This window comes from Symphalangus syndactylus, chromosome 3 (assembly GCF_028878055.3).
Source record: "Symphalangus syndactylus isolate Jambi chromosome 3, NHGRI_mSymSyn1-v2.1_pri, whole genome shotgun sequence".
In the NCBI taxonomy this organism is placed as follows: Eukaryota; Metazoa; Chordata; class Mammalia; order Primates; family Hylobatidae; genus Symphalangus; species Symphalangus syndactylus.
Genome location: NC_072425.2, coordinates 11,360,117 through 11,385,052, shown reverse-complemented (window position 1 = coordinate 11,385,052; position 24,936 = coordinate 11,360,117). Strand labels below are relative to the sequence as shown.

Sequence of the window (24,936 nt, the reverse complement as noted above, 5' to 3'; positions counted from 1 at the left end):
ACATTCTTAAACCAGGCATTTTGTTCCCTAGAGATGTAACTTGCGTGTCAAGTTTTGGGAAAGTTCTTTGGATTGAAACCAAGCCAGGATTTTATGATCAACCAGTCATGAGCTCATTTAAGGTAGAAGGCCAGAACTTTATACCAATAGCACATGATCCAGCATAAAGGCAGTCTTTTGAAATACTTCATTATTCAGGGACAGGGCTTTAGCAGCTGATGTGTCACACACCAGGTGTCCCACGTAGGAATTTCTTAAACCACAGATACGATGTAGCTGCAGAGAGTCCATACCTGGGGGTTGAAAGCAAGCCAGCATTAGCAGGCTGCTAGGCTGAAGGGGAGGAAGCCAGAGGGCCACTGGGGACTCACCAGGTCACGATGTACTGCAGATGCTCGTTCCTCAGAGTAACTCTGGTTTGCCCTCCAATGGGTCCTCCAGGGACTGTGCTCTCTGTGGAGACAGCAGATTCAAGTCCACCCCCTACTGCCTGCCAGCCTCTGCACTACCTAGTGGCTGTCATTTTTGTGTGGCCAGTTGGAAGTCCTATATGGCCTTTACGTTGGGTGACCACCCCCGCCCTTTGTCCGCTCAGTACTTGCCTAGGTTCCTCTTTGCTGAGTTGCTGCCTCCCCCCACCCGCCGTATACACGTGCGAGAACATAAGCCACAGCAGTGACTGGGCAATGAGGGTTAGGAGGAAGGACAGTATTCACAAAAGCTACTTGTTCCGAGATGCGCTGGTCACAACGTACGGAAGTTGGCATCAATGAAGATGGGCTCTGCGCCTGTGATTCTGGCCATAGCTTCCAGGTCTCGATAATGCCAGTGGTTCCTTTCTGGATTGTTCTCGGGGACAAAAGGCTGCCTGGTTTCTGTCAGCCTCACCATCCCAATGAGTTCCACTTCTCCCTCAATCTATAAAGGAAGGTGTGTTAGATTGCATGAAGCCTGGTGGACTCCCAGAGCCTTCTCTAAAGTAGGAAGAGTCCATGTCCCTTACCTGGCCTTTCTGCCGGGTTTCAGGATTCACTTTCTTCCTGGGAACGAACCCTCTATTTACCAGGATGGTGATTCTAGGGTAACGAAAGTGCTACTTCAGGTGGGGAGGGTTTTTGAATAAAGACAGTCACTCATGGTCACTCAGGCATCCATAGGAACAACTAGAGCACCAAGGAAGGCTTTTAAAACAGGACTGGCTCAGTGGAGCCCTGGCAGTGCCACACAGGCAAAGTCTTCCTCTCTTGAGGACCCTTCGTGGTTGGTAAAAGCCTCCCTGCCACCATCATTACCTTTTTACCAGTGTGGCTTTCCCCCTCTATCTCTGCTTCTTGTGGTCTACCCACTACAATGTGCAACTGGTGAGCAACACTGCCACGCCAGAGTTTAGACCCCACACCTCTCCCCTCAACTATGGCAACGGCTATCTCCAATCCCTCCTCCTAACCAAGGCAGCCGTGAGGAGCAGCCCTGGCAACCCAGCCTGCTGGAGATGAGCATTTGGGCCCCATCCCAGCCCTAAAACAGGAACCCATGGGTTACCAAGAGCCCCAGGTATTTTCATCTGTAAGTGAATCCTCCAGTTCCCTTATCACACAGGTGCTCCTGTACCTGTCATTTGCTTTCCCTGGAATGTTCTTCCCATCTCTTAACTCCCAAATAGCCCCCCAGGGAGCTACCCCTGCCTCCACTCCCTCAAGGCAGGGCTGAGGTCCTTTCTCTTGAATTCCTCTTGGCCGGGCGTGGTGGCTCACGCCTGTAATCCTAGCAGTTTGGGAGGCCGAGGCGGGTGGATCACATGAGGTCAGGAGTTCGAGACCAGCCTGACCAACATGGAGAAACCCCGTCTCTACTAAAACTACAAAATTAGCCGGGCGTGGAGGCACATGCCTGTAATCCTAGTTACTCGGGAGGCTGAGGCAGGAGAATCGCTTGAACCCAGGAGGCGGAGGTTGCAGTGAGCCGAGATCGCGCCATTGCACTCCAGCCTGGGCGACAAGAGCGAAAACTCCGTCTCAAAAAAAATAAATAAATAAATAAAGAATTCCTCTTGCTGGCCCCTCCTCATAGCCCACCATCATCTAACGTGTGGGCAACTAGACCGTTCTCCAGAGGTGGGGCCTGTTTCACCAATCCCTCCTTTCCCTTCAGAGGTCAACATACAGAAATTATCCAGTCATAAAAGAGCTGGCTGAGAAGGTTAAGTCAATGTCACAATTGGGGACTTAAACTACGCAAGGAATTGAATCTTCTGGGTATCTTGGGTTCCCCAGGGTCTTACCAAGGTTGGGGATTGTGAAGGAAATAGTGATGTAAATTAGTATATCCTGACTGCCTCTGCCAGGACAGCCAGCTCCCACACGCCCTACTCACCCCAGGTCGGTGCAGTGGAAGGGAGTGACCACATACGCCCCACTCTGAGTTGAGGAAGAGATGAGGCCGGCCTCCCGGGCCTCCCGGACAGGGTCCACCATGGTCCGGGGCATCATATACAGCTCCTTGGAGTGGTCAAAGCACCCCCTGACTTTCACTGGCCTATACTCCAGATTTTTCAGTTCCATTGGGCTGCATGGAGATAAGAACAGTGGCCGAGCAACGTTTGGCCGGAAAACGAATCCCCTGAGGGTGGCAGACTACACAGCCCACCAGGGCCAGACAAGTGAAGGAGAAAGGCAAAGGGCATGCTCTCCAAAGGGGAACTTTGATGCCACGTGGGAATGTGGATCTGCACTGCCAGAGTCCAACTTTACAAGAGAAGCTAAAAATATCGACGACTCAATGAATATTTTATGTGAAATTTTAAAAAATATGTGGGCCAAAACCCCATCTGCAAGCCAAATCTGGCATACTGTTTGCTACCCTGAATGGAAAATGTGGGTGAATATACCTATCTCTGTAGGGCATATTCTAGGGAGAGAGCAGACAAATCATCTAGGGCACTTTTTCAAAAGACTACCCTCATGGTGAGACCTACATTATCTGCCCTCAGCCACAGGGCCTTGGGCCCTGTGGAGGATAAGTTTACTATACCTGAAAAAAGGGTGACACCCAGGACTCAAAATAAGACTTTCCTCCATATGTCAGGAGGCGGTCTCAGGTAGCTTCACAAGGGGAGTCAGGTGTCAACAGCCAGCTCAACAGATGACTGATAATGAGAGCTCCCACCTGAGGTCAAGGCAGTGACTAAAAGTCCCACCAAAAGGGGCAGGCTGGCAGCAGAAGCCAGGGCTCCGCTGTTGAACTCAAGTGAAACAGGCCCTAGGGGGGCAGCCACACACTCACTCTGCTGGCAGAGGGACAGGCTCAGCCAGAACTCTGGACTCCAACTCTGCAATCAGGTTCAGCTTCCACTTCCGACGCTGGACCTACAGTGACAGAGCATAAGCCCAAGCAGATGGCAGCAAGGTCAAGGACCGAGAGTTACGCACACCAGATGCCGGTCTTTACCTGCCATGTCCCCAAGCCAAAGGCAGTCACAGGGATGAGGAGCAGGACCCACTGAAGAAAGGAGTCATCTTCTGCTTTTGTGGCAGATGCTTCTGCTGCAGAACTGCCACATCTGCTTGGCCTCCAGGCCACTCCTGGAGAGTTTCACAACACTGACATGGAGCCAGAAGCCCTCGAACAGAGACCTGGAGCAGCCAGTTCCAAGATAGACTCCAGTACTACCAATCAAAACCTGCTGCCTAGAGCCAACCAGCAGCACCTGTATCCAGCCCAGCTCCTAACCCGGTGCCCAGGACAAGGCACACACTGAGTATGTTTGCCAAGTGAGTAAGTGGGATCTAGGGCTCAGTGCTGGCTTGGCCACCAACCACAACCCTGGCTAACTCATGCCTTTTTACTCAAGAATCTAGATGTATTCCACTGCACTAAGATGCACTATTCATCCATTCAAAATGCATTTAATAAGCAGCTACAGTTGGCCGGGCACGGTGGCTCACACCTGTAATCCCAGCACTTTGGGAGGCCAAGGCAGGCAAATCACGAGGTCAGGAGTTCGAGACCAGCCTGACCAACATGGAGAAACCCCGTCTCTACTAAAAATACAAAAAAATTAGCCGGCGTGGTGGTGCAAGCCTGTAATCCCAACTACTCGGGAAGCTGAGGCAGGAGAATCGCTTGAACCTGGGAAGAGGTGATTGCTGTGAGCCGAGATAGCGCCACTGCACTCCAGCCTGGGCAACAAGAGCGAAACTGTCTCAAAAAATAAAAAATAAGCAGCTACAGTTACTAAGTAGCTTAGTCAGGCACTAGTGGTTATTGTGTTATGTAGAAAAATATATCAACTCAAGAGTAATGGCTCACAGAGCTCTCCTAACAGCTTTCCATTTTTACAACTCATCGTAAATGTGAAGACGGAAGAATGTACACAGAAGGTGCCTTTAAGCTCTCAGAGGGTGAGTTCCATCCGCTGAAAAGCACCAGGGACCTTGCGGATACTTTTTTTTTTTTTTTTTTTTTTTTAATAAAAAGGCAGGCCTGGGGCAGGCTTGCACAGAACTCTACACACGGCAAAATAGCCCTGTGCTGCACACTGAGAGGAACACGTAAGCCGCGGTGGTTAGATGCGCTTTACTTTCAGAGCCCTGGGCTTTCAGCCTGGGCTGGCCACCCATTAGCTGGATGGGACGTTGGGAAGTAACTCTCGAGCCTTCTCTGTAACAGAGGAACGACCAAGGAGCTACCTCTCGCGTTGTGAGGACAAAGCGCTCGCTACATGCCCGGCACACGACCACAGTTCCACTGAAAGCATTTTAACACGGAACTTGTCACTCCCAGGGAGCCTCCGCTCAGCCGGCAAGTTGGTTCATTTCAATCCCCACGACACCCCCTCAAAGTGCAGGGCAGACAGCAGGTGGCTCCGCCCAGGCGCCTGGATCACAGCCCGGCCTGCAGCCCTCACCTGGGCGCGGGGAGACCCCGAGGACGCTCCTCCAGGCGGCGCTGGCCGGGGCCTGCGGACACGAAAGGGTGGGATGAGCTCCGGGACCCCTCCCCGCGCCCAGCACCCCGCACCCGGCGCTCACTCGTCCCAGCCCCGCCGCCCGCAGCCCCAGCTGCAATGCAACCACCGCAGCCATCGCACCCGGCCCCGCGGGCGCTTCCGGGACGCAGGAGGCATCTGCATCCGGGGCGCCGCCGAGTCCCGCGCAGAGCCCCGCCCCCGGCTCCACGTTCTGCGAGCGGCTTCCGCCGGGCTGCTGCGCGGGCGTCTCGGCCATGAGCGAGTTGCCGGCCGACGTGCGGGCCTTCCTGCGCGAGCACCCGAGCCTGCGGCTCCAGCCGGACGCCCGCAAGGTTCGCCGCGCGGGAGGGGAACGGAGTGGCGGAGAAGGGCGCAGTTGGGATGAGGGGCTGAGGGGAGGGCAGGGGAGAGGGGAGAGCAGGGGAGAGGGGAGGGCAGGGGATAGGGAAGGGGGCGCGGCAGGAGGGGGCACCAGGGAGCGGAGCCCTGGCCCTCCTGACGGCCTGCCCGGCCTCGCGTCCGCAGGTGAGGTGCATCCTGACGGGTCACGAGCTGCCTTGCCGCCTGCCGGAGCTCCAGGTCTACACCCGCGGCAAAAAGTACCAGCGGCTGGTCCGCGCCTCACCGGCCTTCGACTATGCAGAGTTCGAGCCGCACATCGTGCCCAGCACCAAGAACCCGTAGGTGGTCCGCGGCGGCGCGGGGAGGCCCAGGGCAATTAGGACAGCCCCTCCGCTGGTGCCCCCCGGTGCCTGAGCCCCCTCTAAGGGAGCCTCCCGGGAGGGCTCGGCTGAGGACAGGTCCTGGGTGGTAAACCCCAAAGTCCCCTCCTCTTGAGGACTCCGCCAGTGCTGCAGCCCCTGCTCTTTCAGAGTTGGGAGCCCTGGGATCCAGGTGGGCGTCCGGGTGCCGGAATCACCTGCGGTCCCGGCGGCGAGGCCTCTTGGTGAGCTCGTTTGCTCACCTGAGGTTTGTCCTGTGGGGTGTGGCTGCTTCACAGAGGAGTAGAGGCTTGTGATTTGTCACCTGAGGTTGTGAACAGCGTTGGGTTCTTCCCTTGACCCCAGAAGGGGTCTTTGATTTAGCTGGGAGCTAGGCTTGGTAATAATCGTCAAAACAGATAGGATGTTTCCATTAATTGAGCCCTTGCTCCAGGTGGAGCCAGCCTCTGCATGAACTTATCCTGGAGCAGTCAGGAGGCTGCCATGCGTACTTTTCGGGTAAACATTAAGAGGCTGCAGTCGGCCTGGGTCAGCGGTTCCCCACCCAGCTTCAGAGTGGAATTGCTCCGGGAGCCTTTAAAAGCCCGACGCCCAAGCCGCATGGTAGACCGTCCCCGGTAGACCGTCCAGGGATGAGTCCAAGACACAGCCACCAGTCTGAATCCTTGCTGTGAACTGTCCCTACAACTTTGGTCTCTCTGCTCTGTAGGCACCAGTTGTTCTGCAAACTCACCCTGCGGCACATCAACAAGTGCCCAGAACACGTGCTGAGGCACACCCAGGGCCGGCGGTACCAGCGAGCTCTGTGTAAATGTAAGTCCCAGTGGACCCCCATCAGTGCATCGCCATCTGAGTGCATGCCCGCCCTGCCCCAGATGGAGTGTGCTTGAAGGCAGGTCATCCTTCAGCGATCCGTGTTGATGCACCAGGCCTGTTTTTGGCACAGTGAAGAAAGGGATGATGGCCCCTGACCCCACAGCTTTAGTGCAGGCAGGCGCAGAGCCAGAAGCAGGCTCAGGAGTGAGTGAGTGCGCGTGGCGATGCGAGGTGTGAAGGAAACTGGGCGAGGGATGTGGGGTGGGCTTGCGGAGACAGGAGGGCTGGGGAGACTCGCTGAGGGATTCGCTCGAGGCTGAGGCTGAAGGGATGTGGTGGCAGTGGGGTCGGGGGAACAGCACCCCAGGGAGAAGCCAGGGTCCATGGAAGTCTGAGGCAAAAATGTGTTGGCTGAGGTAGGCTCCAAAGGACAGGCCTGGCTAGCGTGCACAGTAGGGATGGCCCAGAAGCCAGGCCAGGAGCACTGCAGTGGGTGTGTGGAGAGGGTTGGGCGGGGGCTGCATGGACAGTGTGCATGGTTGAGAAGGGAGGACCCCTTGACTGCGGTCATCCAGGAAAAGACGGTGGGTTTTGCGGGGAGAATTCAGAGTCCCTTTGAAGGTTTTAAGCTTGAGCTGTATTAGGAAAGGTGTGTATTAGGGAAGGATCGGGCTTTTGAAACAGGGACACCTATGCTGGATGAAGGAGATGGTTGCCCCGTGGATCTGGGTGAGCACCTGGCGAGAGCTTAGAGAAGGGAGAGAGGCCTGGTCCTGAGCCCCAGGAAGAGGCTGGAAATCCTCCCATGGTACTGAAGGGAAGATGAGGACAGAAAAATGATAGACTTGATAACATGGAGGCCCCTGGCAACCTTGGTGAGGCACCTGAAGCTTGGCAGGGACACCTGGCTAGAGTGGAGCGTAGGCCGCAGCCCATGAGGGCAGCGTCCGGCCTTAGGCAGGTGCTGGGTCACCAGAAAGCCTTTCTGGAGTCCAGCTAAGGAGGGAAATAGACAGAGGCTGGAGCAGACAGATTCAGGTTGGTTTGCAGATGGGAAGATGCGTCCACGGGCTTCTGATGAGTGCGGAGAGGCAGTCCAGCCCTCCCCAAGCATGAGTGTGGATTGAAAAGGCAGGACCAGGGTTTCTCAAATAGAAGGCGGGCACCTTGCAGAGGCCTTGCAGGCACGAGGGCTGCCAGCCTGAGGCTTGGACTTTTTCCAGCCAGTGTGTTAGCTGCTCGGGTGGGCAGGAAGGCTCTAAGTGCAGGGGGCCACGAAGTTCCCACAAAGAGTGGTTATGATGAACCGTGGAGCTGAGATGGGACTGGGGCGCCAAAGTCACTACAAGGCAGTGGTCCAGAGAAGTTCAAACGTGGCTGTGAGGGGGCTCTGCCTTCAAGTTCTGGTGGTGACAAGGCTGCTGCATGGCCATGGGGGTGGATGGCAGAGACAAGGATGGAAACAGCCCTGGAGATGGACCGCCCCACATCAATGGCCAGGGCCTAGCAGGGCTCATGCAGCCCATGAGGGATGATGATGGCAGCTGCGCTGGACTGGAGGGCAAGCCCCAGCAGACCCTCTAATATACAAGGGGACAATGGTGGTGACTCCAGTGAGGTCCTTCTGTGGAAGCCTTGTCCCAACTCCCTTCTCACCCACTAAGGGGCAGCAAAGGCCAGGCAGCCAACCTCCACTGAGCCCCGCCCTCCAGGACGGGGTCTCCCATGTGCTGAGGGACGACTTCAGGCTGCTGGGGAGAGGGTGGCATCACTGCCAGCCCAAGTTGCCTTTGAGAGGCCATGCCAAGCTCACTGGGGCACAGCTGGCCTTGGGCCTGGTCAGTGCCCTCCTAGCCGTGGCTTCCTAGGCCTGGCTAGACCGGGGATGAGTGGTAAAGGCCCAGTAGACCTGTACCATCTTCTTGCCTCCTGGCTGCAGCCCTGCCCCACCGCCCTGCCTGCACACCTGGTAGGAACAGAACGGAGGCACCCAGCAGCTGCTCTGGTTTTTGTCCAGGGCGGTGGGGCTGTGGGGCCCTGGCCGAGTGCAGTCCCCATAGATTAGCTGTGGCCCAGAGGACCGTGGGGGGTGTGGAGGTACCCAGCATGTGCTGGCTTATTTCCCAGATGAAGAATGTCAGAAGCAAGGGGTGGAATACGTGCCTGCCTGCCTGGTGCACCGGAGGAGGAGGAGGGAGGACCAGATGGACAGTGACGGGCCTCGCCCGTGGGAAGCCTTCTGGGAGCCCACGTCCAGTGATGAGCGGGGAGCTGCAAGTGATGACAGCATGACCGACCTGTACCCACGTAAGTGGAGCGGCCCCTGCTTCTCCCTGACCCTCTCCTGTCAGCGAGGAGCAGACTGTGGTGCTGCCTCCCCTGCAAAGGTGGTGGCAAACTCAGCCTAAAATAACTGTCAGCCAATCCCTGTGTTCCTCCCAGCTGAGCTATTCACCAGAAAGGACCTTGGAAGCATGGAGGACGGGGATGGCACTGATGACTTTTTGACAGACGAAGAGGATGAGAAGGCAAAGCCCCCAAGAGAGAAGGCCACTGATGAGGGCAGGAGAGAGACGGCCGTGTACCGAGGGCTGGTTCAGAAGCACGGGAAGGTGAGCTGTCATCTCCACTCTGTTAGTGTGGCAGTGGCTTCCCCTAGTGATGGTTTTCCATTTGTTTAAAAAAAGAAAACTGAACCTTTTTCACAAGTGAAATCCCAAGCCAACAACACACAAGGACCGTAGAAGCCGGGGCCGCTGGCTGGCAGAAGGCCGTGAGTGCCTACCATTGCGCCCCAGCCAGCCCCTTGTGGAAGCCAGGCTCTGTGGACCACAGTCAAGACCACTGGTTTGTGAGGACACCCTCCTACCTCAGACTATGAGCTGTGGCGTGTTTGTCCTTACCCCTGGGCACAGGGACCTGATTACTAGCCACCACCTTTGCCATCAGGGCAGGAGTGGAGACTTCCCTGCCTTTGGAAGATAAGCAGGACCAAGGCCAAAAGAGGTCAAGGTCCTAATGAGTGTGTGGCATTGCACTGTGCTCCTCTAAGGCCCTGGTGAGCGGGGTCTAATCCTGCAGCTGTTAAGGAAACGGGGGTGGAGAAAGCCTCTGTGGGTATTTGACCGACACCTCCAAGGCTGTGCGGGTGGGGAGAGCCCTGCACTCCAGGGCCCCTTCTCCATGGGATCAGAAAGGCTCAGTAATCAGAATTCTGTTTATCCCACAGAAGCAGCTGGGCTCGTTGAAAAAGAAGTTCAAGAGTCATCACCGCAAACCCAAGAGCTTCAGCTCCTGTAAACAGCCAGGTTAATAAAAGCAAATGCCATGAAGTTTCGAGAAAGCCTTCAGATTATTTCCCCCGCTCCTCATCAAGCCGCGTGTCCTCTGAATGATCGGCTGTCCCCAGTGTCTTCTCTACCCACTTATCCTTGTCTCATGACATCTGTTGCCCTCTAAGGCAGGGCTGAGGGGGTCTGTCCCCCACACCCAGGAAGCAGCAGGGACTCTGAGGGACTAATTCTCTCTGGACATGGCTTCTGGGTGGTCTTCAGAGAAGCCTAGAGAAGCAACCTCGCTCACTGGCATCCTGAGGGGAGCCCCAGTCAGGCTGGGCAACGCTATAGGATCACACTGCATACAACAAATGCCATTATTTATTTTGATGTGTTTCCAAAAATCAAAATGTTTTCAAACACAACTAAGATATAAAATACAGCATAAAATGAGATTTAGGTCTGTTTCCCACATAAAGCAAAAAAATCTTAGAAATCGTTTTGCCAAAATCAATTGGTAGATCCCACTTCTCCTCTCCTCCCTGCAAAGGCATCTTCCCCAGTCAGGCCCTAGCCCACCCAGGGCCAGGAGAAAAAGGAACACCCACTAGGACGGAGGTGCTGCTGGTGCAGAACTGGTGCTGACTGCTCACGTGGCCTCCTTTGGTCCACCCTACTTTCCACCAATCAGCCAACCAACCTTGACCACAGAGAAATTGTGACTTGGCCAAGGTCATTGGATGGGGGCTGTCACACGGCACTAATAGGGAGCGAGGTGTGGACCAAGAGACAGCCCTGGTGAGGTTGAAACAGACAAGCCAGTCTTCATGCAGTGAGCACTTGAATGATCACAGGAGAAGAGAACCCATGTCCTGAAGCCATTGCTTGATCTCACCAATATTAGGGGTAAGGAAGTAGGCCCCCAGGGGAAGATTTGCAAATGCATTGGGACTAGCTCGGCTGTGTTAAAAAGGTGCCCCCTCCTCAGGGTAGGTGACTTCCAAAAGCACTTACGAGCAGAAACCTGCCTCACCCCTGCCCTGCAGAGCCAACGGACGAGAGGCCAACAGAGAGGCAGGCTCAGGGCTGGGCCACAGCAGCCTGTCCCCAGATAGGTCTAGGGGCCAGAGAGGTGTTCCACCACCCTTGTGGCATTTACTATGGTGCAGACGACAGGCAGCAACAAGCAGTTAAGCACCCCCAAAAAGAGAAACACAGTATAAGGCAGTGTTAGAAAACTTTAAATACAGGATTAAGATCAAATCGGTAAGGCATCACAAATTGTAAAAAGGAATTTTGGCTGCATTCGGCATAGCAAACGGACAATCTGAGTGAGTGACAGCCTCAGGAAAGTGGTGTGTCGGGGCTGTCCACAGGGCGAGTGCAGCTGGGAAAGGGCGGTGCTGCTCAGCCAGGGTGGCCTGCGCTTTTGCGACCTTGCTCAGAAAAGGCCCCATGTGAGGTAACTGGGTTGAGTCCGTGGGTCTCCAGTGCTGGGAGCTCCTGCCACACCCCCTGCCCACAGCGGCTGCGGCTCCCCAAGCTGGTCCGAGGAGCAGCTGGCCAGGCTGCCTTGCGGGGTGCTGCTGCTGGGGCCACCCCTGTGCGGTCTCACTAGCCCTCCCCACTGCCAGCTCGGAGGCCAGCAGCGCCCAGACCAGCAGCTTCCCCAAGGACTTTTTGCCCCTCTGCTTTGCCTCAAGCTACTAAAACTCCCAGGGTGTTACCCAATAAAACACTTGGCACCAATCCAAGCTGATTTTCTGACCAATGACTTTTATCATAAACAGCAGCTTCCACCACCCCTTTAATACTGCATCATTCTTTGGGTGTCCCTAAATGTTTTCACTATTCCTATAAAATACAATGCAGGGGCAGAAAACATCGAAGCCACTGGTGTGATTTTAAACTAGGGAGATTAACTGTTTTAAGGTTTGGCTGAACCACCCAAAATAATTTAGTAGTTTCCGTAAAAATGTAAACTTAAAAATAAGAGGGAGACTGCTTTGAATGATAACACCAATGCGTCTGCTCACAGTACAGCTTGAAGGTCCCCTCCTGTACCCCCACAAAAAAACTCAAAAATAGGACTCAGATGCCACAGCAAAGCGGGCTGTTCACTCCAAAGCCTAGGCATGGGGGAGGCTTCCAACTGCCAGGCTGGCCTGCACTGAAGGGTCAGACGCCAGACTGGCTCCAGAGCAGACTGAGCCATCAATTCTCAGGCGTCTCTGCAAATAAAGTTCTCAAAACATCTGTGCCTTTATCAAGGGAGGGGAAGGGAAGAGGATACATAAAAGCTGGCAGTTTTGTTGAATCCACCCCGAACCAGTCCTTGACGGCCACGGGTCTTAGCCAGGCAGGTAGGGATCTGTGACTGTAGGGATCTGTGACTGTTACCACTCCTTCTTCTTCTCATCCATGGAGACACCCCCAGGGCCCAGGGCCACCACCAGGAGCAAGCCCCCGATCACCGACATGGTCTGGAAGAAGTCGTATTTCAGGAAGTCATGCATGGGCTTGTAGACTGGAATGGTCCAGAAGGCGTTGAAATATACGTTGATGGCAAAGAGCCAGACAACAAGAGTCAAAGCGGCCAGCTTGGTTTTAAAACCAATGGCCACTAAAATCATCAGAGCTGTGCCCACGATGTTCTGGACAATCTGCATAGGTTGAAACATAAGAAATTCAAAATAAACGTGAGGAAGAGAGATGCTTTATAAACAAAAGTTCCAGCTGCTGCATGTCATGAAGTCTCTATCCATCAGGCTGATGTAGCTACTGCTGAGACGGCTGCTGGTGCAAGTAGGGAGATAACAGCCGGGGGGAGGCAGGAGGCAATAAAGCACCTGCTTTATTGAAATATGGAAGGTTTGGGGAAGATTGAAGTTCCCAACTAGTAACAGGCTGTGATTTACCAAGATGAATCTCTAATCCATAACTAAATTCCCAAGTGCTTCTTGGCCCACCCAGCCATCCAGCCCAGAAACATCCTCTCTCCTCTCCCCATGGCACCAGGAGCTCTTCCTGGACACTGCCCAGCCAGGGCTCTCAGTCAGCTCCAGAGGTGTGCTCTGGAAGCTCCTGGAGGCCTGCCCCTGACACCTGACACACAGGAATTACTTGAGAAAGATATGAACAGTGGGGAAAGAAAGAAGAGTAAGGGGAGCCCGGGTGGAGAGCCTTGGCCAACCAAGGGCCAAGCACACTCCACCAAGGTCAGAGGTTCTGGCCTTCACTTGCTGGAAAGAAGGCTTGACACACAAGAGATTGACAATGTTTTGGTCTGTTTTAATGGGATCAGAAAGTTTGCTCTGCCGAGTGCGGTGGCTCATGCCTGTAATCCCAGCACTTTGGGAGGCTGAGACAGGCAGATCACAAGGTCAGGAGATCGAGACCATCCTGGCTAACATGGTGAAGCCCTGTCTCTACCAAAAAGACAAAAAATTAGCCAGACGTGTTGACAGGCACCTGTAGTCCCAGCTACTCAGGAGGCTGAGGCAAGAGAATGGCATGAACCCAGGAGGCAGAGCTTGCAGTGAGCCGAGATCATGCCACTGCACTCCAGCCTGGGGGGACACAGCGAGACTCCGTCTCAAAAAAAAAAAAAAAAGGTTTGCTCCATTTCAGCAGCTCCCCCAGGCTGTGGTTAGTACTCAACCAGGGAGGGGTGAGTAGGGAGGGGGTGGGGGAGGGACAGCATTCTCTCTAAAGGACAGGAAACCAGACCCGTTCAGGCAAGTAGGAATACTTACAGAAAAGAAGCTGGCGTCAAAGTGAAGGAGAGTCATGAACATCAGAACCAGCAAGACCCTGCCTCCGAGCTGCATGTACTGTTTGGGGGAGCTCTCACGCATGGTGGGGACGCCCGCAAACATGCTCTTCCCTTCAGAACGGGATTCTGCTAGGAGCAGCAACAGGCCTCCTCCCAGGGCCAGGTTCCTGAGGAACAGATATGTGGGCTGGAAGCTAAGCCTCACCAGGATCTGGCCTGTCTGTGAGACCAGGTACAGGGAGACCTTGCTGCCAGTATAAGAAGGCCCTTACTTGCCTTTCTCCAAACCCAGTGATCTGCCAAGCAGGACCAGCCACGCATGCGCACAGGACCTCAGACTCGAGTTACACCCATGTAAAACCTTACATAGCTCAAGAGACAGAGGTGTCTTTACAACTCGACAGCGACAGGCTACCTGAACACACACAAAACCAAGTCCTAGTCACAGCTTCAGTGTTGACCAGCTGGGTCCCCGTGGTCAGGCCTGTCCTCCACTCAGACCCTGAGTCCCCATGCCCATGAAATAAGGGTCAGAAGAGACGGCTTCAGTCTCTACTATTCTAGGGGCTCTGCAACATCCTCTTCAGAACCTATTTCTAAGAGGCACAATTTAGACAGGGGGGTCCAATCTTTTGGCTTCCCTGGGCTACCCTGGAAGAAGTCTTGGCCACACATAAAATACACTAATGCTAATGATAGCTGATGAGCTAAAAAATAAAACTTAAAGATCACAAAAAAACTCTCAACGTTTTAAGAAAGTTTATGAGTTTGTGTTGGGCCGTGTTCACCTGGTGGACCACAGGCTGGACAAGCTTGGTTTAGACCCAAAGAAGTCTCCTCAAACCAATAGTTAACTAAGTTTGGAAATACAGATGGAGTATCCCTAACCTGAAATGCTTAGGACCCAAAGTGTTTCAGATTTTGGTATATTTGCATTATATACTTATTGGCTGAGCATCCCAAATCTCAAAATCCAAAACCTGAAATGCTCCAATGAGCACTTCCTTTGAGCGTCATGTTGGTGCCCAAGATTTTTCCCATTTTGGAGCATTTCAGACTTTGGATTTGCAATGCTCAACCTGTATGAGGAGCGTATATTAAAACCAACTAAAACCAACCAGAATGCACATACCTCATCAAAAACTTCAAGTCCCATAAAATGCTGTAGGCAATCGTCTGAGGGGAAAGAAGAGAGAGATACTTGAGTCTCGGCCTTTCCAAAGGCATTTCCACAGACTTCATAATACATTAGGCCGTCTCTCCAATGTCAGCTGGAGTCTAAAACACACAAAACCATTGTAGGAGACCCAGGACAGATCTAAGCTCAAAAATGTGGTTCTGTATTTCTCAAGAAATGTGCTATGATGTTCCGGAGAACAAAGTGATTCTGAGACCACTGATGTGGATTCAGATATTCTGTTCCCAGCATTTCATTCTGAATAACCAGGTATTCTTCTTTATGAAGCAACATGATAACAAGACAGCATCCTGGCTGCAGCCAAGCTCGAGACTTCCCTTGTCACGGTAATCACAGAAATGGGACAAAAGATGGCCCAGTACCGAATGACCTACCGCTACAGCCCTGCTTGGGCTCACGACTTCCCCAGAAGAGAAAGGAGCTCCAGGCAGTCAGAGACACGCAGGGGGCTGAAGGGGGAGTGACACTGAACCCTCAAGGATGTCTTTTCAGAAGCTCTGCTCCACCAGAGCAAAGAGAAGGGAGCCCCGACCACGCGGCCCGTGTACCTGCAGAGCTATGATTCCAAAGAGCCCGAAGCAAGCGTACTGCACGAAGTTCCTGCTCAACACCAGGACGCAGCCAGCTGGAGAGAAGGACAAGGGTTAGGGGGCCTGAGGGTGGGTGCCGGCGGGGAGCACTGTCTTGATACACTGCTACGTCACCTGGCCCTTACGTCCAGAGGCAGCCAAACTACCTGCCCAAGCAAAAGACAACTTCTGGAAGAATTAATGATAGGCAAGGACCACACATGGTAAGTTGACTAGACTTATCACAAACACCAGAAAGTGGAGCCCTTGCTGTAATAAAGAATGGGCTGTTTCCCACAATCAGCTCCCAAGTCAGCCACCACCTGAGGCAGGCAATTAACTGCTCTACTGTGGAGTGCCAGCCAGACTCCAGCATCTCCGGCTTTGGGTCCCTGACAGGGACCATGTCCTATTTCCTTAGCAAGCTCTAAAGCAGTGAGCTCAGGGCTAGAGACTAAGCGTCCCCACCAAGGCTTGCAGAACCGGACTCCTCGCCTGGCACAGCTGAGCTGGAGAAGAGGGGAATGGAGGGGGGACAGCAGTCTCAGGAGACCCCCGAGTTCACACACAGCCTCCCAACTGCTAACAACCACAGAACAAGACGCCCGGTGAATCCTGACCACCCTCAGAGCCACTCACTCAGCTGTCCCAGCAAGTTGAGGAAGACGAACGACGAGGCCAGCAGGTAGCCGCAGTTCCAGGTGGTGTCGATGTAGTCGCGCTGCTCGCTCCACTGGAACCACATGCGGATGCCGTCCTCCAGGAAGGTGCTGATCAGACAGAGGCGCGCCACGTGGGGCAGGTACTGCTTTGTGACACGGAGGAACTGCAGGGCCACAGAAACCCAAGGGTGAGGTGGCTGCGGCGGGGAGCACCAGGCCGCTGCCGGGCACGTCCTTGGGCAGGGTGTGTGTGAGGAATAGATGCTGCGGAAGGCAAGAGCTCTTGTCAGCGCCGGTGCCTTCCCAGGGCAGACTAGGGGGCTCTCAGTGCTTGCTCCTGAGCGCTCCCCTGTGAGTCTGGACACATGCAACAATCCAAGGATCAGTCCCGGAGATGCATGACTTGACATTAGGCCCTCTGGGGCAGACCCCATAGGGCAGCAGCCCTAACACTCTGCTACCGTGATTTCCCCCAGTGCCTCGGCAGGCAACTACAGTCTTCGAAGGTGGCACTGCCACAAGACACAGAGCTGCTCTTTTCGGTCAAAGGCATTTACAAGTTGGAATCACAGAATGACATCTGAAAAGGCACTTAGAGGTTATCTATCCAGCGTTTCTGCACCTCAGCACTACTCGCATCTGAGGCCGGGCCACTGTTTGCCATGGGTCATCCTGGGTGCTGCAGGCTATGACGCACGACATGTCTGCCCACGACATGCCAGCAGCGGCTTCCCTCCTGAGGCACCACTGCACTTTGCCAGGCATCTCCACTGCTCCGGTCCAACCCCTCACCTTACAAATGGCTATATTAAACCCAGCGGGAAGGGGTTCCCCTAGGCTTCGCAGATCTGATGGTGCAATGCCAAGACTTGACCCCAGCCTGCAGGTCACACATGGCTGAGGTGCCAAGGGCCTGGACCTCCCAGCCTGCCCAGTGACGCCCAGAGTACCCTGACAGAACAAGGGTTGGCTTAGGTGACAGCCAGGGTGCCAGGCCTAGAGGGCCACATGGTTGACTGAATAGTAAGATCACGTGTTTACAGTTATCCGAAAATCTCCAGAGCAGCAGGAGGAAGCCCCAGGCTCTGGACAGCGCATGTGTGCTGTTGCAAACCACGGCTGGCGCTTCCCAGCCCCCGACGGAGCTCTCCCCTGCAAGCTCAGGATCTGACTTGGGGACTGTGTGTGCAGCAACTGTCAGTGCAGCATGAAGCTGGTACTGCTAATGGCTAGAAAGCGCTGGGATTTTGTCAAAGCCTGCATAATCTCGAGCAAATTAAAACACACTAACAAATGGGATGGACAGCTGTTTCAACAGCAATGAAACGCAAGTGTGTGAAATCACTGTCAAATGTCAAAGGGAAAGAAAACATTTATGACTTCCTGCTGTGCTGTGAGTCAGGTCATTTATGACGGCTGAGTTAGGTAGCCAACATGCACTATTGGATGCCAGGTACAAATGTCACGCAGATTCACCCCATGCACTTTTCTCTTATCACCCATGCAAAACTGAGATATAAAGTGAAAGAAATACTGTAACACAGCAAGTCCTTCGGAGAAAGATCAGGGGACCCATCCACGATCGCGTGTTGGGAAGCCAGAGTCTAAAGAGCACCCGAGAGGCTGACCCCCACAGGAGGCGAGCGAGCGTCAGCTGCACAGGCCTCCTAGGGCTGACTAAACCTACTGTCGGAACAAAGGAAGATGTGCGTGTTTCTTATTTTTCAGCATTTTTTAAAGTTGCTTCAAAGTCCTAGACACTGCTGAAGCTGCCCATCTCAGTTACCACACCCCTGGGTGTTCACGTCACCCTCCAGCCTGTCAGGTGGGGCCCTAGCTAGGTCAGCACTGCAGATTGGCTCCCATGTGGCAGAGAGCAGAGGTAGAGATTACAAAGCCAGGTGGCTATTCTCCCCAAACCCACTGCACCCTGCAGTGTCAGTTCTGCACACAGTTACTCAGCCTTTGACTCCATGAAAGTGATGGGAGAAATCACAGTGACCGACAGATACCCAGAGAATCACCAAGCGGGTTTGGGAGATGAAGCACAGGTGGAGGCTCTGAGGCTCTGTGATCTCATCCTGCCCTGGTACCGTCCAGCCAGCACACTGTGTGACCTGGACACGCCCAGTTACTTTTCTGAGAGCGTCTCTACTATCCTACAGTAGAGTGAGGCCAGCTGAACTAATGGTTGGTAAGATTCTTTCCAACTTTACTAGGAGGAAGACCTTGTTTCACTTTTTATTTTTTAAAAGGCCCCAAATACTCCCCTGTGAATTTGAGGGCCAATGCAGAGAACTAGCACAAGACGCCCGTGTGCACACAGTGTGATGCAACCTGCAACCTGCATCACACCGGGTGGTGGGAAAGGTGATGCCACACACCCTCCCCAGGTTCTGCCTCATGGCCCCATTGCTCTCTAAATGCCCAGCAACAGTGTAATCACCCATTTTCCGTGGAAGAGATAAAGCACACTACCGTGGCACACGATGTGCCACTGCTCTCAAGTAATGGCTTCATGATGGCCCAGCTGGGAAGCCCCAGCAAGGACACAAGCCTTCATCTCATCTGAATCCAGGGAAAAGCAACCACTGGGAAGGAAGAGCTCAACAAGAGGCTGTGCAGACCTCTGAGATGAGACGGAGCCATGGCGGGACTCCCAGGGCGGGGTGTGGGTGTGGGGCGTGGACCCCAACAGCAGCAGAGAGGTAGACTGCAATCCACACCCAAGACAGACACAGAGGTGTTCTGACTTGCTTCTAAAATGAGAGCTGTGAGCCACTCACTGGCCTGAGATGAGCAAACCAGCCCAGCCATGGGCTGCGGTCTAAGCCTCCCCCAGTTGCAGGACCTGCATTTAACATGCTCATCTGCTAGGTGCACAGCCCACGAGATTGAGGCAGTGTTTAAAAGTCTCTTTGATGAGTCTGCGACTCTTAATTTGAGTGTCTAGGTCAAGAGGATTAAAGAGCAAAAAAGGGAGAGAAGGTTGGACAGGCAATTCACACCTCCTTCCCTGCGCAAACATGGTGACGAAACAGACACAGCTCTTGGCTTTGGGGAAAAATATGCAAAAATTTAGGTACTGCATTCTGAACTGAGCACATTTACTGCTTGGCTGTTCTGGTTTTCAAAGGCAGACTGGTCCAGACTGAAGGCTGAAGTCAGGCTGATGCAGTCTCCTTTAAACCAGCCACCATTTAATGAGCATCTGTTTGCACTGAGCACTGAAAAACCCACGTTTAAAGACAAGGCCCAACATTAACCTTATTTCCTACATGCATGTTGGTCACAACTACTTCAACTTGCCACTGGAACCATGTCATGCCACTCTAGAACACGTCCCAAAGCCAGTGTCCCCTCAGCACAGCAGAGAAGAGCCCCCGACACAGGCAGGACACACAGCACCCCAGGACAGACAAGAGCAGCCACACTGCAGGCACTAAGGCCACTGCTGGTAGCCAGCACACAGGTGACCTGTGTAAACACGGCGAGTGCATAAAACTTGTGACAGTCCCCCTCCCCCTCCCCCTCGTCAGAGAACTGTGATAGCAGAGCCAGAGGTGGCTGTTGACCTGGCAGGCTGCAGGAAGATGACACAGTTAGCTCACCTCTGTGGCCAAGCTTCTCATTAAGTCTCTCCGAGAACTGCGCCATCAAGCAGGATATGGTTCATAAGCAGTGACAGCATCTGAGGGGCTTAACAGGAAGACTGAGATTTCTCTCAAAGGGGTGGTTATTTTAGACGACTGAAGGGGATTTTAGAAACGTAATTAATTATATCCACCCTGAGATGACTTCCTGGGCATCCAGTGATCACTATCACAGCCACCTGCAGCTCCCACGCCAAGCAGAAAACTCCTTTCTCTTCACACTCAGGACAGAAAGAAACTGAGGAAAGCAGCTTGCAAATTTGTGGTGAATGAGAACATCGAGGAAAAGGGCAGGTCAGATTTCCTTGATCACCAAGGACTGGGGCTGCCTCGTTCAAAGCCCAACTCATGTCCCACACATCCTAGAAACAAGCACCTGTGGCCCAGCGGCTTCCCTCACATCAGCCTGTCAGAGCTGGCTCGAGCTCACTGGCTCACTGCAGCTCCAGAACTTCCCCGAGCCCCACTTCGGTGCTGCTCTACAGGTTCACACCACACCCTGCAGGGCCAGAAAAGGTGTCGCCAGCCCAATGTGGGAGATGATGGCCTGGCTTTACTAAAAAACTGTGTGATCAAGATCCCAACTGTAGGAAAGACGTAACTGAGAACGACTGGGACCCATGTTCTGGGAGGAGCCCCGCTAACCACAACCTCCCCTGCTTCTCGCCCGCACTCCCCTAAAGAGCGAGTTTTAACCTCCCGTTAAGATCATCACACAAAGAAAAGTGAGTCAGCTCCTCTTTGTCTTCTCTCCCCACTCCTTCATGGTATAGGGCAGGGTATGACAGAGCCTGCCACTGTCACCAGGACTCCGCCACACCAGACAGTCCCCAGCACGGTGTTCATCGGGAGCCTCACAGTGCCTGTGCCACCTGCAGGTTCAGGGGTCCTCAGTCCTATCCTTGCTTCCCCAGCACTTCAACTAGGGCCAAGGCCAGCTCCTAGGGCCCAGGACTAGCTCTGCCACTCTTGAGGACAGGTTAAAAACACCAAAGGCCACACTGGAGAGGAAGGCCCCATGCAGCTTTTCTGTCACCTTGGTGATGAGCCACCAGGCAGAACCCATTAAGTGCTAATATTGCTGTTTATGGGTATAAACTGCTTAGAAGCTACATTTTGCAGAGGGTCTAATAGGCAATGAGGAGCAGCTGCAGGCATGGACATTAGTTTGGATCGCTGAGTTCATTAGTTTCTGGCCCCTTCCCATGGCTTCCAAATGCCCAGCTCCTGCATAGAGCACGTCTCAGCAGTTTCTACAGAGCATGGCTCCTGGGAGCAAGAGGACACTGTCCCTGGCTGCCAAAGCAAGGAGCTTGATGCCAGAGGCAGAGAGACAAGAGATGCAACTGTGGGGAGCCTGCCAGCAGAAACTAACCAGACTGCTCGTCCCTGTGGACCAGCCTCTGCAGGCCAGAAGGAAAGGTCACAGTCCACCAAGCAGTGAGGAACCCAGCCTTTGGGGTAACAGGATGCGGACTCAGTCTCCAGCCCACCACCAGCCAGTGCAGCCAGCCAACCTCCGTCTGCCCATCTGAAGATGGAGACGCTCTGGCCAACCTCCTGCAGTCAAGAAGTTCACACAAGGAATGTCTATCATGGACCTGGCCCAGTGAAAGACTTAATGTCATTGTCATAATATTGGAAGACACTGGGTCTGGGAAACTAAGCTTATTTAGGTCTTGCTTTCAGCAGCCCACACTTTCCGGTCAAATCTTGTCACTTCAGTTTTGCTCTTGTTTTCTGAAGATGTGAAAAAATGGATGTGTCACTTTATCTGATCAGTGACTTCCACGGTAATCCCCTGTAGGCTTCAAATTAGGTCATTTTCATGTAAAAGCCTGGTCTGGCAGCTTTAAGTACTATGTGGATAAATAGAAACAAAGCCCCACCTGGGTTTGGTCAGATTCTGTCCACAAGAAACCATATTTTGACTTCGAACCCTGTTTACTTGCCTGCATCTGTCTGATTGGGGTTTGGGCGAGTACAAGTCGCTGCCCTCCCAAGCTGCCCACAAAAGGGCATGGAAGCTCCTGCAGCCATGCTCTGCCACCACCTAGGCGGACTCTAAGGAGATCATCTGACGGCGGCAGCCTGCGCCACCTTACAGATGTGGTGCCTTACAGATATGGTCCTAACCCACTTGGGTTTTGTATGTGAGCAGCCCCTTCACCCGCTAGTGCTCTTCCCTTGACTTGTGCCAGAAGAGCAACACCAGGGGCTGGGGACCAAGACCTGGCTTTTCTTGGTCTTGGTCACAGGCAAGTCTAGGAGCCTGAGCGGGTTTGGCCTCCCCTCAGTAACCTGGGAGAGGTCGACTCTTTGCCCCCTCAAGAGCCTTTCCAGTTCCAAGCTACTGCTTCTTTCATTTAAAACATAACAGAACACATGATGAAGGCTGGGCGCAGTGGCTCATGCCTGTAATCCCAGAACTTTAGGAGGCCAAGGTGGATCATCTGAGGTCAGGTGTTTGAGACCAGCCTGGACAACACGACAACATGGCAAAACGCTGTCTCTACTAAAAACACAAAAATTAGCGGGGCATGGTGGCGTGCGCCTGTCATCTCAGCTACTCAGGAGGCTGAGGCAGGAGAATAGCTTGAACCCGGGAGGCGGAGGTTGCAGTGAGCTGAGATTGCGCCATTGCACTCCAGCCTGGGTGACAAAGTGAGACTCTGTCTCCAAAAAAAACGTAATAACAAAACATGAAGAAAAGGCCAGGCAGGGTGGCTCACGCCTGTAATCCCAGCACTTTGGGAGGCTAAGGCAGGCCGATCACCTGAGGTCAGGAGTTCAAGACCAGCCTGGCCAACATGGGGAAACCCTGTCTCAACTAAAAATACAAAAAAATTAGCTGGGCGTGGTGGCAGGCGCCTGTAATCCCAGCTACTTCGGGAGGCTGAGGCAGGAGGAGAATTGCTTGAATCCGGGAGGCGGGGGTTGCAGTGAGCTGAGATTGCACCATTGCACTCCAGCCTGAGCGAAACTGTCTCAAAAAAAAATGAAGAAAAGAGTATGTGAAGACACTGGAAACTTTTTTTTGTCAATAGGAGAGTCTGTCATTTGCTAGTGGGCAGCAGCTTGACTGGAGACATTTGATCTAGATTTGGTTAAGAAATTCACTTGCAAATCCAGGTTTTCCAGGACAAAGAGCGAGTGTATGTAGCTCTCATCCTTCCCTCAGCTATGAGGAGCCATCTTCTTAGGGAGTTGCGACTTGGAGAAATATAAATGGGTCACTATAAATTATGTCAATGAAAACTGACAAACCTAAAAGGACTACCTGGTTGTTGAGAGCTTTTGATATGAATTGTTTTTAAAATTGTGTCTTTAAAGGCTGGGTGCCGTGGCTCACGCCTGTAATCCCAGCACTTTGGGAGGCCGAGGAAGGCGGACCACCTGAGGTCGGGAGTTCGAGACCAGCCTAACATGGAGAAACCCTGTTTCTAACAAAAAAAAAAACAAAATACAAAATTAGCTAGGTGTGATGGTGCATGCCTGTAATCCCAGCTACTCGGGAGGCTGAGGCAGGAGAATCACTTGAACCCAGGAGTTGGAGGTTGTGGTGTGCTGAGATCACACCATTGCACTCCAGCCTGGACAACAAGGTCAAAACACTGTCTCAAAGAAAAAATAAATAAATAAAAATAAATAAAATTGTGTCTTTAAGCACAAAATCAGAACCGTAGGAAAAAAGTGCTTTGTCAAGTTGATATACCTTTTCCCCCCAAATTTAAAATATTGGCTCACAAGAAAGTGTTGCAATGAGAACGGATGGTGAGGTCACACTAGAAAGAGATCACCCCCCAGGAGGAACGGAAAAGCTCGATAGCTGATCAGAAAACGGTCACTTACTCTTTTCTTTTTTTTTAAACCACACATATACAAGCCTTCCAATAAGTCTAGGCCTCAGTTTGATGACTCACTACCACCTCCAGAAAAATTTAAAAATTTAACCATCACTACTTAAAACTCTAGCAAAGCCACACGAACACATTAAGTAAACCGAGGAAAGAACGGCAAGTGGGCCACACAAGGCTGTCCCTGCGGGGATAAGGCTGTTAATTTGTCGACATAACTGGATTCTTTTAGAAGTAAAAGGCATAAATCTGCGTAACCACCACCACCTTTTCTGTTTGTTTTTGTTTTTTTGTTTTGCCAAGCTTAATCAAGAAAGAGGGAAGGGAGTTGTGTCCCTTCACTTTGTAGGATCGGATCCTGTCCACCCAGTTTCCGAATGCTCTCAACAGTTACCCAACTGCCTGTTTCAAGGGCTTCCCTGTTCCTCAGAATGCCACCTGGACACTTCTGGAAGGAGACTATCAGGGAGACAGGCTTCCCCTCCTCCCAAGCTGTGTACAGGTCCCCACTCAATCCAGCCCAGGGCAGAGTCCAAATGGGGAGGGAGAGAGGCAGACAGGGTCAAAGGGACCCCAGGAGTCCAGCACATCTGGGAAAGAGAAAAGGAAAAAGTGCTGTGGCTTCCTGTAGCTGGGGCGCACGCCAGCGCGCCCCCTTTCCTCTGGGAGGACCCCCGGCCCCCGTTTGTCCCCGAGCTCCCAGCCCGCCTCCGGGAGCCCCAGTGAGAGGAAAAGCGTGCAGGGACCCCCCAGCAGCTCCAAACGCCGAGGCGCTCCCCGCGAGCCTCAGACCCGACCCAACGCCAGGACTCGCGCCGCAGGCCCGGGAGAAAACCCCCACAGCCCGCGCCCCGGGCTGGCTGGAGGGTGGGGGCGGCTGGCCAGGCAGGGCGCCGAGGCCCGGGCTCCGGGAGCGGCCCAGCGGGCAGGGGAGACCGGGCCCGCAGGCCGGGTTTGGGGGTGTCCAGGCCGGGCCGGAACAGAGGGCCCGGGCGGAGGGTCCCTCTGTGGGAACAAGGAGTCAGGGGGCGGCCCGGGCCTGGCGCCCTGCGCTGGGAGGCCGACTCCGGAGCGGCCCGGGAGGCCTGGGTCGGGACCGGGGCCGGGGGAGGAGCCCGCAGGCCGCACCTGGTCGGCGAAGTCCTCGGCCGTGCCCATCAGGTCGTTCTGGCCCATGGCGACGGCGGGAGGCTCGGCTCGGCTCGCTACCTCGCTGGCCCTCGCCCGTCGGCGCCCGCGCCCGCTGCGGCCTCCACAGGAAGTGCCCGGCGGCCGGCCTCGCTCCGCGTCGGCTGCGGCTCCAGCGGCTGCCACGTAGGCCAAGCCTTAAAGGGGCCGCGCACCGCCTGGGCCCGCCCCGGCGCGTCTTAAAGGGGCCACGCGCCATCCCCAACCTCCCGACCCGTCCGCTCGAAGCCACGCCCGCCGCGCTCGGCGCCA

General features: G+C 53.9%; 3 protein-coding genes across 11 annotated transcripts; 1 reads left to right on the top strand and 2 right to left on the bottom strand.

The window, feature by feature from the left end:
* Positions 1–116: 116 nt before the first annotated feature.
* On the bottom strand, positions 117–5,146 carry SURF1 (SURF1 cytochrome c oxidase assembly factor). 6 transcript variants are annotated; one of them, XM_063636791.1, is made up of 9 exons: positions 5,090–5,146; positions 4,907–4,958; positions 3,448–3,581; positions 3,283–3,365; positions 2,374–2,565; positions 1,004–1,076; positions 756–918; positions 372–453; positions 117–293 (listed from the first exon to the last, which is right to left on the bottom strand). In XM_063636791.1, the coding sequence occupies exons 1-9, from the start codon at positions 5,129–5,131 to the stop codon at positions 224–226; spliced, it is 891 nt and encodes a 296-aa protein (XP_063492861.1). In that variant the 5' UTR covers positions 5,132–5,146; the 3' UTR covers positions 117–223. The 6 variants fall into 6 exon arrangements, with proteins under 6 accessions (XP_063492861.1, XP_055126476.1, XP_063492862.1 ...); XM_055270501.1 differs by having other exon boundaries at positions 5,031–5,119; XM_063636792.1 differs by lacking the exon at positions 3,448–3,581 and having other exon boundaries at positions 5,090–5,145.
* A 1-nt stretch (position 5,147) lies between these two features.
* SURF2 (surfeit 2) lies at positions 5,148–9,839 on the top strand. 2 transcript variants are annotated; one of them, XM_055270510.2, is made up of 6 exons: positions 5,148–5,301; positions 5,495–5,649; positions 6,401–6,504; positions 8,635–8,814; positions 8,950–9,119; positions 9,737–9,839. In XM_055270510.2, exons 1-6 carry the CDS (start codon positions 5,224–5,226, stop codon positions 9,818–9,820), a joined length of 771 nt encoding a protein of 256 aa, XP_055126485.1. In that variant the 5' UTR covers positions 5,148–5,223; the 3' UTR covers positions 9,821–9,839. The 2 variants fall into 2 exon arrangements, with proteins under 2 accessions (XP_055126485.1, XP_055126486.1); XM_055270511.2 differs by having other exon boundaries at positions 5,169–5,301; positions 9,740–9,839.
* A 306-nt stretch (positions 9,840–10,145) lies between these two features.
* On the bottom strand, positions 10,146–24,925 carry SURF4 (surfeit 4). 3 transcript variants are annotated; one of them, XM_055270507.2, is made up of 6 exons: positions 24,625–24,925; positions 15,964–16,150; positions 15,304–15,380; positions 14,690–14,733; positions 13,538–13,724; positions 10,146–12,445 (listed from the first exon to the last, which is right to left on the bottom strand). In XM_055270507.2, exons 1-6 carry the CDS (start codon positions 24,670–24,672, stop codon positions 12,179–12,181), a joined length of 810 nt encoding a protein of 269 aa, XP_055126482.1. In that variant the 5' UTR covers positions 24,673–24,925; the 3' UTR covers positions 10,146–12,178. The 3 variants fall into 3 exon arrangements, with proteins under 3 accessions (XP_055126482.1, XP_055126483.2, XP_055126484.1); XM_055270508.2 differs by lacking the exon at positions 24,625–24,925 and adding an exon at positions 19,598–22,328; XM_055270509.2 differs by lacking the exon at positions 13,538–13,724 and having other exon boundaries at positions 24,625–24,812.
* Between the last annotated feature and the right edge of the window lie 11 nt (positions 24,926–24,936).

Bases quoted from the DNA above. Each gene is read 5' to 3' on its own strand.
- SURF1 (XM_055270500.2), bottom strand. From the start codon at position 5,084: ATGGCTGCGGTGGTTGCATTGCAGCTGGGGCTGCGGGCGGCGGGGCTG. The intron at 1,077-2,373 runs GTGAGTAGGGCG...TCGTTACCCTAG, and splicing joins TTCCACTGCACCGACCTGGG to AATCACCATCCTGGTAAATA. The intron at 294-371 runs GTGAGTCCCCAG...TTCAACCCCCAG, and splicing joins CTGCAGTACATCGTGACCTG to GTATGGACTCTCTGCAGCTA.
- SURF2 (XM_055270510.2), top strand. From the start codon at position 5,224: ATGAGCGAGTTGCCGGCCGACGTGCGGGCCTTCCTGCGCGAGCACCCG. The intron at 5,302-5,494 runs GTTCGCCGCGCG...TCGCGTCCGCAG, and splicing joins TCCAGCCGGACGCCCGCAAG to GTGAGGTGCATCCTGACGGG. The intron at 5,650-6,400 runs GTAGGTGGTCCG...TCTGCTCTGTAG, and splicing joins GTGCCCAGCACCAAGAACCC to GCACCAGTTGTTCTGCAAAC.
- SURF4 (XM_055270507.2), bottom strand. From the start codon at position 24,672: ATGGGCCAGAACGACCTGATGGGCACGGCCGAGGACTTCGCCGACCAG. The intron at 16,151-24,624 runs GTGCGGCCTGCG...GTGGCCCTGCAG, and splicing joins CCGAGGACTTCGCCGACCAG to TTCCTCCGTGTCACAAAGCA. The intron at 12,446-13,537 runs GTAAGTATTCCT...CAACCTATGCAG, and splicing joins TTGACGCCAGCTTCTTTTCT to ATTGTCCAGAACATCGTGGG.